The sequence below is a fragment of the Narcine bancroftii genome, chromosome 3 (assembly GCF_036971445.1).
Source record: "Narcine bancroftii isolate sNarBan1 chromosome 3, sNarBan1.hap1, whole genome shotgun sequence".
Taxonomy (NCBI): domain Eukaryota; kingdom Metazoa; phylum Chordata; class Chondrichthyes; order Torpediniformes; family Narcinidae; genus Narcine; species Narcine bancroftii.
Window position 1 is genome coordinate 296,862,000 of NC_091471.1, and position 12,494 is coordinate 296,874,493.

Genomic DNA, 12,494 nt, shown 5'->3' on the forward strand with positions numbered 1-12,494 from the left:
CTGAAGGAAAATGGCAAAAGTTTAAAGGAGATTTGCTAGGCAATGTTTTTTTTTGGAGTGTGGAGTGGAAGGTGCTGCCAGGGGTGGAAAATATATCTGCAATAGTGAAATGGCATTTGGAGAAGCAAGTGAACAGGCAGGATGGAGAAACCCCATTATATGGAGGCAGATGAGATTAGTAATGTTTGACATTAAGTTGGCACAGTTGTCGTGGGCTGAAGCGCTTGTTCCTGCCCTGTACTGTTCCAGGTGTACTTGCGCTGATAAACTGGGGAAGAAGTAATGACAGAAGTTGTGGAGGTTTGGCATTATGCAAGTCAGAATCTTTTAACTTCTAAATGAACTTCTGGATTTTGTATAGGGGGGGAATTGAACTCTGAACCATGGGATAGTTGTGGGTTAAACTGGGGTCCAGGCAGTTAGAACATTTGATAAATGTGAACATGGGGATTGGACCATTGGACTTTTAGTTTGGAAAATTTGGATGTGGGAAGAGTTTGGAAAATGATGAGCAATGCCTTGCTTTTTTTTCCCCTATGAAATTGGTGCATGTGTCTCCTGGCAACCAGAGGACCATGTATGGAGCTTATTTGAAAGCTGTGGTGATAATTTTGGGGTGATTTAATCCATTGTCTGAGACTGGGGGGTGGGGGGGGGGAGGAATCCGATGGTTTAGATGAGAAAATCATGGTATTTTTGGGATTGATTTTTGTGAAAAGCACATTGAAGCCAACCAGGGCAAGTATGGTCACATCCATGGAGGGGGATGAAGCAGGATCTCAATCCAAAACATCAGTTGAGCATCCTCCTTCATTCATGCTGTCTGTCCTGAGTTTTTCTAGAAGTGTTGCTTTAGCACTAGAAATGAAGTGTTTCCTGGGCAGGGAAGGAAGACAATATTCATGCTGGAGAATATTTTCTTTGATTTCCAGAATATTGAGTATCCAATTGACCAAAACACTCGTGAGTCGCAATATCTACGAAACCCTGACATTTTAATGGGTGAGAATGACTTGACTGCCCTCAGTTACCTACATGAACCTGCAGTGCTTCACAACCTGAAAGTGAGATTTTTGGAGTCCAACTGCATCTATACGTACTGTGGTAAGTAAATGAAAAGGTATTTAAATTTTTAATTAGCATTTAGCACCACGCTATTACAGATCCACCAATCCGGGTTCGATCCTCCGCTGTCTGTAAGGAGTTTGTACGGTCTCCTCATATCTACATGGATTTCCTCTGGGTGCTCTGGTTTTCTCCAACATTCAAGAGACATACGGGGTTGTAGGTTAATTTGGGTGTCATTGGCCGGAATCAGCTTCTACCATGTTGTAAATAAAAATGTAAAAGAATTAATTTCTTTTCCGGCATGGATTGTCACCGTTGTTGGATTCCAATGAAGAGAGAACTAGATGAGAGAAGGCTGGAACTTTTGTTTCTGTGCCCCTCAAGGATGGGTCTGTGATCAAGTTGCTTCTGATTCTGAGCTGATGACTTGGATGTGACCTTAGCCAAGGTGTTCACTCCTCTTTAGTTTTGTGCTTGTGACATTTTCAACAGCCCCAGATAAAATCTGTTTCAATTTTCAAAATGATTTTTGCATTGTTGTAAAATGAGCCCTTTAAATTTGCATGAACCTTCCATTTGGATTTGCATAAAATTAATTGAAATAATAATTCATCCACTTCTTAAAAAATATATTTTAAAAGATAAAATTTGGAAAAACAAAAGAAGTGACCATACTGGTATAATTATATTCATTTTCCCTTATCTTATATTTTCCATTTCTCTTTGTGTTTTGCGTAAAAGCAGTGTTGGCAACACTCAGAGGATTGGATAGCATCTATGGGAGGGAGAAACAAGTTAACATTTGTCAGAATTCAGTATTTTACCTGTTGATGCTTTGAGTTAACCGTTTTAATGATGTTTTGCTCCATAAAATGAAAGTTCAAAATGTGCTTTAAGATTTTATTTGTTTTCCCTTCCCTTCTTGCTTCGTGGTTACTTGAACTGAATGTTATTGAGCAGATGTGGCCATCCTTTCTTTTTTAAAATGTTTTATTTTCTTGACTTTTTAATATTGCTTTATCCCATGTTTGAGCTGGCCACTGAGAATTTGTGTATACAAGGAAAGTTGATGAAGACTATTTGTATTTTAATCTCTTTGATTTGGAAGTTTTCTCAAGCCTCAGTTCTGCCCCACCCAACGCAAAATCATTAAAATCAATTGCTGAATATTTTTATCCAGCTGTAAAGTGACATTGCCTCACAGCACTTGAACTCAATCCCCCGACTAATGAAGGCCAGCATTCCAAAAGTCTTTTTAACTACCCAATCAGCTACCCAGGCATCCTTGAGAGAGCTATGGATTTGGACCCCTAGGTCCCTCTGTTCCTCCACACTGTTAAGAACCCTGCCATTGACCATGTACTCCATCATTGAGACTGACGTTCCAAAATGCATCACTTCACTTTTATCGAATGAAACTTTATCTGCCACTTCTCTGCCCAACTCTGCATTACCCTGCTTTAACCTTCGACACTTTCCACAATACCTCCAGCCTTTGGGTCATCAGCAAATTTACTGACATCCTTCCACGTCTTCACCCAGGTCATTTTATAAAAAATCATGAAGAACAGGGCTTGCAGAACAGATCCCTTCAGAACACTACTAGTCACTGATCAGCAGGCAGAATACTTTCCATCCACTACTGCCGTCTGCATTCTGCAGGCAGAATACTTTCCATCCACTACTGCCCTCTGCATTCTGCAGGCAGAATACTTTCCATCGCTACTGCCCTCTGCATTCTGAAGGCAGAATACTTTCCATCCACTACTGCATTCTGCAGGCAGAATACTTTCCATCCACTACTGGCCTCTGCATTCTGCAGGCAAGCGATTCTGGGTCTAAACAGCCAAGGTTCCATGAATTTCATGACTTTCTGAATGAGTCTACCATGGGGGAATCTTGTCCAATGCCTGACTAAAATCCATATACACCACATCTACCACCCTAATTTATTTTGTCACTTCTTCAAAAAACTCAGGCTGATAAGGTATGACCTGGCCCTCTCAAGCCATGCTGACTATCCCGGAGAAGACTATGCTTTTCTAAATGCTTGTAAATCCTGTCTCTTAAGAATCCTCTCCAATAATTTGCCCACTGCTGACATAAGACTTGCTGGTCTATAATTCCCAGGATTCTCCCTATCGCCTTTTTTAAACCAGGGGACCACATTTGTAGTTCTCCAATCCTCCAGAAGCTTCCGTGTGGCCAAGGAGGACTTAAAGATAATTCCCAATGCCCCAGAAATCTCGTCTCTCACTTCCTGCAGTAACCTGGGGAACATCTCATCTGGTCCTGGGGTCTTGTCAATCTGAATGTTTTTGACAAGATGAAAGGGAAAAGTTATACCAGTGCTTTGAAGTATGAATAAAATGAATGGCTGGACAAGATCAATTAATGTGCACGTTTACGGAGCTGTTTTAGAAAAGGATGTAATGGCAACAAGAAAATATGCAAAGGAAGGTTATCCCAAATAATTTAACTTCCAAGGAAAAGCACATAATTGCAGAAAGATAGATAATGAATCAGAAAACTGAGCAGAATATGTAAAATAAATCAAAGAATTATTAAAACCATAAGGAAAAATTGAAGCTGATCAAAACTAGCCAGAAGCACAAAAACAAATCCTAGATGTGGGAATTTACAATGAGTAATATTCCTGTCGCCCTCTCGTCCCTTTGGATGGTCTTGGTAAATTGCTTACTAAAGTTGGCAAATTCAGTCTCTTCCCCCATGAGCTTCTCTTCCCCCACCCCCGAAATCACAAACCAGAAACATCTAACCACAACCAGGTAGCTGCAAGCCAAATTTAACCCTTTCCTTTTCCAATTAAATTTTTATGCAAGTATTGCATCCATAGTTAGCTGACGCATAGTTGGGTGAATGCACAGAATTGGCACTGCATATTAGAACTGGTGCCCATTCAAATTTCAGGCTGTTTTTCCCCTTCAACCTGCCAGTTTGAATCAAGACAAATGTAGATTCTCCAATTAACCAGTTTCCTTTTGAAAACATCAGTGTTCTGATGCAAAGTTCAGAAATCGCTGCTTTCAACATTTTCAAGTATCATGTTTGTTGACTGTGCTGAGAGGGAGCTAACCAGCGGCTCACTGCCTCTGTTGTGAAACACTTTCTTAAATTAATTTGTCTAGTCTAAGGTGTTCTCTTTTCAAGGTATTGTTCTTGTAGCTATCAATCCCTATGAACAGCTCCCTCTTTATGGAGATGATGTAATTTACGCCTACAGCGGACAGGATGTAGGAGACATGGATCCCCACATTTTTGCGGTCGCTGAGAATGCCTACAGACAGATGGCAAGGCAAGTGCCATTAAGTCTCTAACAGTGTGTGCTGGTTTGAAATGGGAAAAATCGATGATACAAAGATGGGTGGAGGGGCATGGAGTGATGAGGAAGTGGAGAGGCTGCAGAGATACTTGGATAGGAGAAGTAGAAAGTAAAATACAATGTTGGAAAATGTATGATCATGCACTTTAGGGCAGAATATTATATGCGTGGGGAGAAAATTCAAGAGCAGGGCTATAATATTGAGGCTTTATATGGCACTGGTGAGGCCTCGCTTGGAGTATGGGGTACAGTTTTGGGCTCCTTATTTAAGAAAGAATGTGCTGGCATTAGAGAGCATACAAGGATTCCTGGAATGAAGGGATTAGCATATGAGGAACGTTTGACGACTCTTGGATTGTACTTTCATTCAGAGAATGAAAGGGAACCTTAGAATCATTCCAAATGTTGAAAGGCCTGGACAGTGTTGATGTGGCAAAGTTGTTCCCCATGGTAGGGGAACAAGGACAAGAGGGCACAATTTCAGGATTGAAGGGTGCCCATTTAAAACAGGGATGTGGAAGAATTAAGACAAAGTGGTGAACCTCTGGAATTTGCTGCCTTAGATGTCTATGGAGGCCAGGTCATTGGGTGTATTTAAGGGAGAGATTGATAGGTATCTGAATAGTCAGGGTATCAAAAGTTCTGTGGAGAATGTACGGTTGTGGGGCTGAGTGGGAGAATGGATCAGCTCATGATGGAATGGTGGAGTGGACTTGACGGACTGAATATCTTATGGTCTTAACATAAAATGGTCAATTGAATTGTAAAGCAGTAGTGAGTTGGAGTTGGCATGGAGACCTTGTTGAAAATGATGGAACTAAAGCTACAACGTCACCGTTGTACTTACTGGGGCCGTTGTACTTACCGGGGTTTATCCTTCGGTGCTGTCTGAAGTTTTGTTTCTCCCTGTGACTGTGTGGGTTTCCCAGAGTGTTTCAGTCTCCACCGGCATTCCAAACCTGCAGTTTCAGAGGGCTAATTGGAAACTACAAGTTGTCCCAAGTGGAACTGTCTCACAACTCCTGGAGCATGGCTTTGATCCTCATCTCAACTGCTTGCTAAGTGTAGGGGTGGCACAATTAGTGTAGTGGTTGGCGTTACAGCACCAGCGAACAGGACCAGTGTTTGAATCCTGCACTCTCTGTAAGGAGTTTGTACGTTCTCCCTGAGTCTGCGTGGGTTTTTCCTGGGGGGGCCTACTGTTCAAAAGAAAAGCAAAAGGTGTTGTAGGTTAATTAGGCGACACAGGCTCGTGGGCCGTAAAGGCCTGTCTAAATTTAAATAAAAACATAAAAATCTCTTGTAAGTGTGAAGCACATGAAACAATGTGTGTGTGATGGGTAAGAGAGAGAAAATGAGTTGGAGAAATAAGTTGGGGAGTGGGATCAATGGGACATTTTGTTGGAAACCACCATTAATCTGGTAGCTGCAGTAGCTCCTTGTCACAGTCTTGAATTTTCAAACTCACTGATGAGCGGTTTTACAAAATATTTCTTCTTTCCCCCTCCAAGTACAAGCAACTGCCTTCTGCCTCATTTATACAGCTGACTGAGAGACTGGAATTAAACCTCATGATTATTCCACCACTTCTGTTCATGTTTTACACCTGTTTAGAGAGGGTTTTCCTTATTGTAAACTCAGTCCATGTGGCAGGTTCTGTTCAGTAGCTACCAGGTTACAGAATGGAATGAGAAATGAATTGTCCAACTCGACCAACAGAGATGACAAGAACCAGTCGGTTATAATCAGTGGAGAATCTGGAGCAGGGAAAACCATGTCTGCTAAATGGATTATGCGTTACTTTGCAACCATTGGAGGATCTGCTGGTGAAACTAACGTGGAGGCGAAGTTTCTTGCATCCAACCCCATCATGGAGGTATGTGCCTGACTGTAAAGGCGTGACCTGTGATTCATCCTGGAAATTTGTTATTTTTATTAAGGTTAGCAAGTAAAAATTGCTTATTTCAGCTTCTATGCATCAAGCGTGTGTGCATCACGAGTAGAACAGCCCATGATTGTTTGCTTTTCTGCTGGGAGGTGTTAGGTCTGCTTTGTTCATGAATGAGTGAGACAAACACCAGGCTGAGTTGAAATCAGGGTTCTTTGTTCTTTATTACCGGATTGTAACACTTGCGACTAACCATGTTAGTCGGAGAATGCATTCTGCCGTTATCAGCAAAATGGTGATTTTTTATACCCTTGGATATGTGCTTAGAACATCATCATATCATTACTTGTCCAATGACTAAAACTGTTGCTATCCTTTCCCTGCTAGCTTCCTGCCTCTCAATCCATCAATGTCTCTCTTATCTTGTAAGTACAAGGATGCATTCACATCTTGTTACAGCCCTGTACATTCCCATCTCATGATGTTTTACCTAACAGGAGTACAAGGACACCTCCCCTTCTTGTTACTGCCCTGTACAGGGTAACTCCCTACACATTCCCATCTCATGATGTTTTACCTTACAATCCCTCCTTTGTCCTCTTTAGAGGACAATCTCGCCCTGACTATGCTACCACCGCGTTACATTAGTTCGCCCATTATTGCCAAGCTCTATACGGGTTCTGTTCACAGGGCAGTTCGGCTGGTGGGCGAGGGCTCCCCCAACCCTCCTTTGCGTACACCCCCCATCCGTCACCCCGATCCCATTGCCCGTTTACAAGTTTCATCCCATTTGCCCCCAAGCAAAAAACTAGCTAACCCCCCGTACATTAGTAAATTCCCAAGTTAACATATGGTCTACAATCTAATTCATAATACTTGTTCTACAATCTGATTAATAATGTTTGTGTTACAATCAATGTTATAATATTTGTTCTACAATCAAGGTTATAATATTTAGGTTACAAGCAAGGTTAAAATTATATGTGTAACAATCTAATTCACAATCCCTCCTTCCCATCACATTCCCCTTCAGACTCCAGATCGATCTCAGCAACTTTCTCCGCCTCCTGTAATGTGAGATAGTCTTGCTCCACAGCCTGCACAGCTTGATATTTCGGAGGCAGTTCATCACGGTCAGCAAAGGCTCTCTCTATGGTCCTCGTGACCAGCGTTTGAATGCATGGAATACAACAACAGCCACAAGTGATAAAAATTGATACAGAAATGAACAAACCCAGCAAAAGTTGTCCTAACAATGTGCTCCATCTCCCAAACACTCCCTGTAACCAGGATAAAACAGGATTGGAGACTCCAGACTGGGCTTTTAATTCTTTCGCCAATGCCCTAAGTTTCGTTAACCCCTTAGTGAGTGATCCATCTGGCCCTGTGTTATTAGAGATAGAAGTGCAGCATAGATCTCCAAACATAGCACACACTCCACCTTTCTCTGCCAGGACCATATCAATCGCTATCCTATTCTGAAGTGTCATAAGGGAAGTTTCTGACAGTTGTTGATGTATTGCCTCAACAACGTCCCTGGTCAAATTTGCAAGGCGCTGGACATTATAGTGAATAAGGTTGATCCTATTAACATTCTTATTTACAGTGATGGGAAATATTGCACTAAAAACAGGAAAGCTTTCAAACCCAGCTGCAATCTCATCGGCTAATTTAAATTCGTCCGGAATATTCCGGGCTTGGCCAATGGCATCAATCCATACCCCATCAGGGTTCCTTCCTCCCGGCCCCAAGAGTCCAACACTCCTCCTTTTTCTCCACAGCCAACTCTCTGTGTGGCGCAATTCTAGGGAATCCTCGTCTCCCTCCTGCCTTTTGACAATCAGCACTGGCGCATTAAGGGTTACTAGAGCACACCGACCATCCCAGTTAGCGGGGAGCCAGTTGTACAGCACTCTTCCTCCACAAAACTCATCTGTGTAGTCATTCAATCTGCTACAAGTCTCCTTAGTTTCAGATTCATTTTTTTGTTATGGGACCTCAAAATCATCCCCTGTATATGTTCATGATAACCAGTAACCTGTTTGGCTGCCCTGTCAGGCACCCATGTGGCGTTTTCCCTGCTAATAGTAGGTCGTCTACATACTGAATCAGTGTAACATCTTCCGGGAGCTTTAATTTCATTAGGATTTCGCTAAGGGCCTGATTGAACAGTCCTGGACTGTCCTTATAACCCTGAGGTAATCTAGTGTATGTGTACCGATGTGCTTGGTAAGTGAAAGTGAACCAGTCTTGGCATTCCTCAGCTAATTTCAAGCAGAAGAATGCGTTTGCCAGATCAATGACAGTATAGTATCCGTGCTCCGGACTCAGAGCCCTAAGTGCTACATATGGGTCTGGGACTGGTCTCTCGATGGTCTTGGTAGCCAAGTTAATCTCCCGGAGGTCGTGTACCATCCTCCAGTCTTTTCTACCCTGTTTGGGAACAGGCATGATGGGCGTGTTCCACATACTGTCAGGTGCAGCCCTTAAAACCCCTGACTCCATTAACCCTTCTATCGTTCCTTTAATACCCTCCTCCTGACTGGGCGACAAGCGGTATTGTTTTCTCCATATTGGTTTCTGCCCGGGGTTGGCCAATTCTAGAAATACCTCTCCTTTTATTACTCCCACATCATAGGGCCCCGTTGTCCATATATGTGGACTCAGATTAGAAAGATATTTGTCTGAGTCTCTGTGATCAATATTTTCTCCTTCTATGGCTCGGTCTCTTTCTACTTTCTCATTCACTACCTGGTCCCATGCTTCAATATTCAGTCTGACAAATTTTCCTCCCTCCGAGGTGGAATATCCCGGGATTTCTGTCTGCCTGTATTCACACCCTATCGCTTCCTTTACCATCGGACCCAGCTGTCGAGCGTGATGATCTTTGTCAATACCCAAGGTCACATGAGGCACACTTTCTACTCCTAAGCAGAACCACTCCATTTGTTCTTCTGTCATGACAACCATAGCAGCTATTCCCTCCTTACCTACAAAGATAAATGGACAATGTATCGTTTCTGTCTTCCCTTCTTTTAGAGAGTCCCACCTCTCCTCATATTCCTGGTCCGGGTGGATGGTGTAGTTTAATGTAACATGCATAGGATCTAGTGGATAATGGTAATCCCCATACCGAGGAATACTGGCCCTCCACTCAAAAAACTGTTTAATCAGCCCTGGGCCTGGTTCATCATACAGTAGCCGACTCCAGAAAATACTAACCTCCACAAAGTCTTCTGAAGCGTTAGATGGGGTCATTACTATAAACTGTCCTCCCCTTCTTATTGTATCCCCTGGGTATGTTAACCGAAGGCCCTTCTCAGAACATTGTATGGTTATTCCTAGTTTGGTAAGAATGTCCCTTGCTAATAAATTAATGCGGCAACTTGGCACAACCAGGACAGGCGTTTTAACCCTTTGTCGTCCAAATGTCATATCGATGTTATCTGTATAGGGCTGTGTTTCCCTTATCCCGGAGAATCCTATTGTAGATAATGTTTTGCCCGAAAATGTGCTCCCTGGGGGTTTTTTAATCACTGTCGTAACTGCTGCCCCTGTGTCAACCATAAATTCAATTTTTTCTCCATTTACCGTCCCCCAAATTTTTGGTGGCTCCCAGGGAGGCGTGATTTTTGATTCTCCAGGGCACCTTCAATAATCAAATTCAGCACCTTCCTCAATATAGTCATTACACTGAGGTGCCTGGACTTGTTGATCACTCTGCCACCCCCCGATTCTCTGGGGCCCATCAATGTGTCCACCCCTACCCCTTGCTTGTCCTCTTAAGTTTCCTCCTCTTCCCCGATAGCCTCTAATAGAGGGTAATCTTTTTCCCCTTGCTCTCCCAGCCTCCGGACAGTTCCGCTGGTAGTGTCCAGGATTTTGGCAGTACCAGCATACTGCATGTTCCCCTCTATACATTGTACCTAGCTGTCTTTCCCAACCATTTCTTACTTGGGGTCCCGGATTTATCACTGGCCCCATGACCTGTGGGACTATCTGTTGGGCCGCTAATTTAACCCCTATATGTTCTATGGCTCTCACCAATTTATCGGTTGTTTTGTCCACCTCCTTCTGGGACGCACTTTCTGACTTAGCATGCTCTGATTGACGATGTCGTTTGATTGCATGTGTCAGGTGTCTTTTCCACAAATCCTTGACATTGTCTCTAATCCCACAATGTCCCTTAATTTTGCTTGAACCGTAGCAGGTAGTCCGTTTATTATCCCATTACGAAAGTGAGCCCTTCCTAAGGGGCTGTGGTCGGGTCTTTCTCCAGTCCCTGTTTCCCATAAGTCCCATGCTCGAGTGAAATACTCGTGTGCAGTCTCTCCTTCCTTTAGTTGAAGGGTTACCAAGGCATCCAAACTATAGGGTGTAGGAAATGTTTCTCTAAGTGCTTCCCAAAATTTATTCCGAAGTGGGTTAAATTCTATTTCATCCCCCAATTTACTGCTTCTTACAATTTTCTCTATTTGCTTCAGGGCCCCTTCTGCCTTTAATTTTATCATGATAGTTCTGACATCTGCGAGTGCTAATTGTTCTTGGCAGGTTTCTCGCTCAAAACAAGAAATCCATGGACTAGCCCCATTACTCAACGGAGGTAGTTTTTTCATTAAACTCTCTAAGTCCATTCGTGACCAGGGTACATATTTTTGAGTTCCCCGTCCCGTGATCAGTAATGGGCATTGATATCTCAATTTTGGGGATTTCTGCTCCTTCTTTACTCTTGGCATGCATTTATTTATCCCACCTTGTTCTGACTCTTCTTCGTCACTGTCACTGTCCCTATCAGCTTCCAATGTCTCAGGGTCAAAGGTATATTGGTCACGTTCATCTCTAAGATAATCTTTTCGGCCATAGTTTAGTTGTTTCACATCTTTCTCTTTTGTTCTAACTATGTCCAGGTAGGCATGTCTATTTTTCTCCCTCCTGAGTCTTTTCCTTCTACTTTCCTCCCATGGTGGATCGTATCTCGTTTCCTCATCTGTACTACACTTTTCGTCCTTTACTCCTATTACCATTCCTTCAGCTTTAATTTCTCCTGACAGTGTTGTAGTTATCTTTTCCACTTCCTTCAATACACCTACCATTAATTCTTTTTGATCCTCACTGATCTGCCCCAGCACATTAATATCTCTGTTTAAGTTTTTAATGTTATCCTGAACCTTTTTCATGTTCCATTTCTGTATCTCTAACTCCTTTTCTATTTTCTTGGACTCCAGAGGGGTCTCTACATCTATTACTCCCCCTTCTATTTTTATTAAAGGGGCCTGTACCTCGTCTGATGTGTCCCTATTCCCGAGGTTCTTGTCACACCCCAGTGTCTCAATATCTGGATATAAGGGACGTGACTCCAGTATCCCATCTGGGGTGCCAGGGGCACCTTGTGACTCCACATATGCATAGGGCGGGGGTCTACAAGCTATTTCTACAGGGGCCATAATAGGTGGGTTATCAGGGAGACCAAATTCTTCGAATATAGCTAGGACATCGCGGTACTGCATCTCCTTGTCTCTCACCCTCTTTTTTGCTGACTCGCGATTAAAGATTTTGTTTTCTGTGTCCCGTTTTGTTTAATTGTATAAGACTCACTTATAAATGATTTATTGTCAGAGTACATACATGACATCACATACATCCAGAGACTATGAGAGAGAGAGAGAGAGAGAGAGAGAGAGAGAGCATAGCGAGAGATAGAGAGGCAGATACACAGAGCACAAGAGATAGAGAGAGAAAATGCCTTGCACTGGCCCCACTGGGAGAAAAGTCTTCAGATTAACACTTTCGTTTCAAAGGTTTTAAAAGGTTCTCATCCTGTGATCACTGGTCTGGATCAGATTGGGTCTCCCACCACTGGGAACTATCACTCCTTCCTTCCCTCCCACCTCGAGTGAGCTACACGTCAGCCCACAATGTCTGCCCTGATCCCGCAATGGTGGGGGTGCGGGAAAGAGGGAGGGAGAGAGGATAAAACAGGATCCCATTTGATGCGGAGCTGGAATTGTGGGCACAAAATTAAAACCAAATTGTATTTCTCTGCCCTGCCCAACCTGGGGATTTCAGGGCAGCACCGCCACAGATTGGGATTGGGAGGGGGAGTGGGTGAGAGAGGAGGGGGGGGAGAAGAGAGAGAGGGGGAGAGAAGAGAGAGAGGGGAGGGTGAAAGGAGGGAGGGAGAGAGCAAACCCGGAC

General features: G+C 43.2%; 1 protein-coding gene across 1 annotated transcript in view; it reads left to right on the forward strand.

Moving 5' to 3' along the window:
• LOC138758957 (unconventional myosin-Vb-like) overlaps positions 1-12,494 on the forward strand; it is a 160,428-nt gene that overhangs the window by 23,058 nt on the left and 124,876 nt on the right. Inside the window, exons 3-5 of the mRNA XM_069928633.1 lie at positions 933-1,104; positions 4,240-4,384; positions 6,131-6,287. Coding sequence (XP_069784734.1) covers positions 933-1,104; positions 4,240-4,384; positions 6,131-6,287 — 474 coding nt within the window. The remainder of the gene's footprint in view (positions 1-932; positions 1,105-4,239; positions 4,385-6,130; positions 6,288-12,494) is intronic.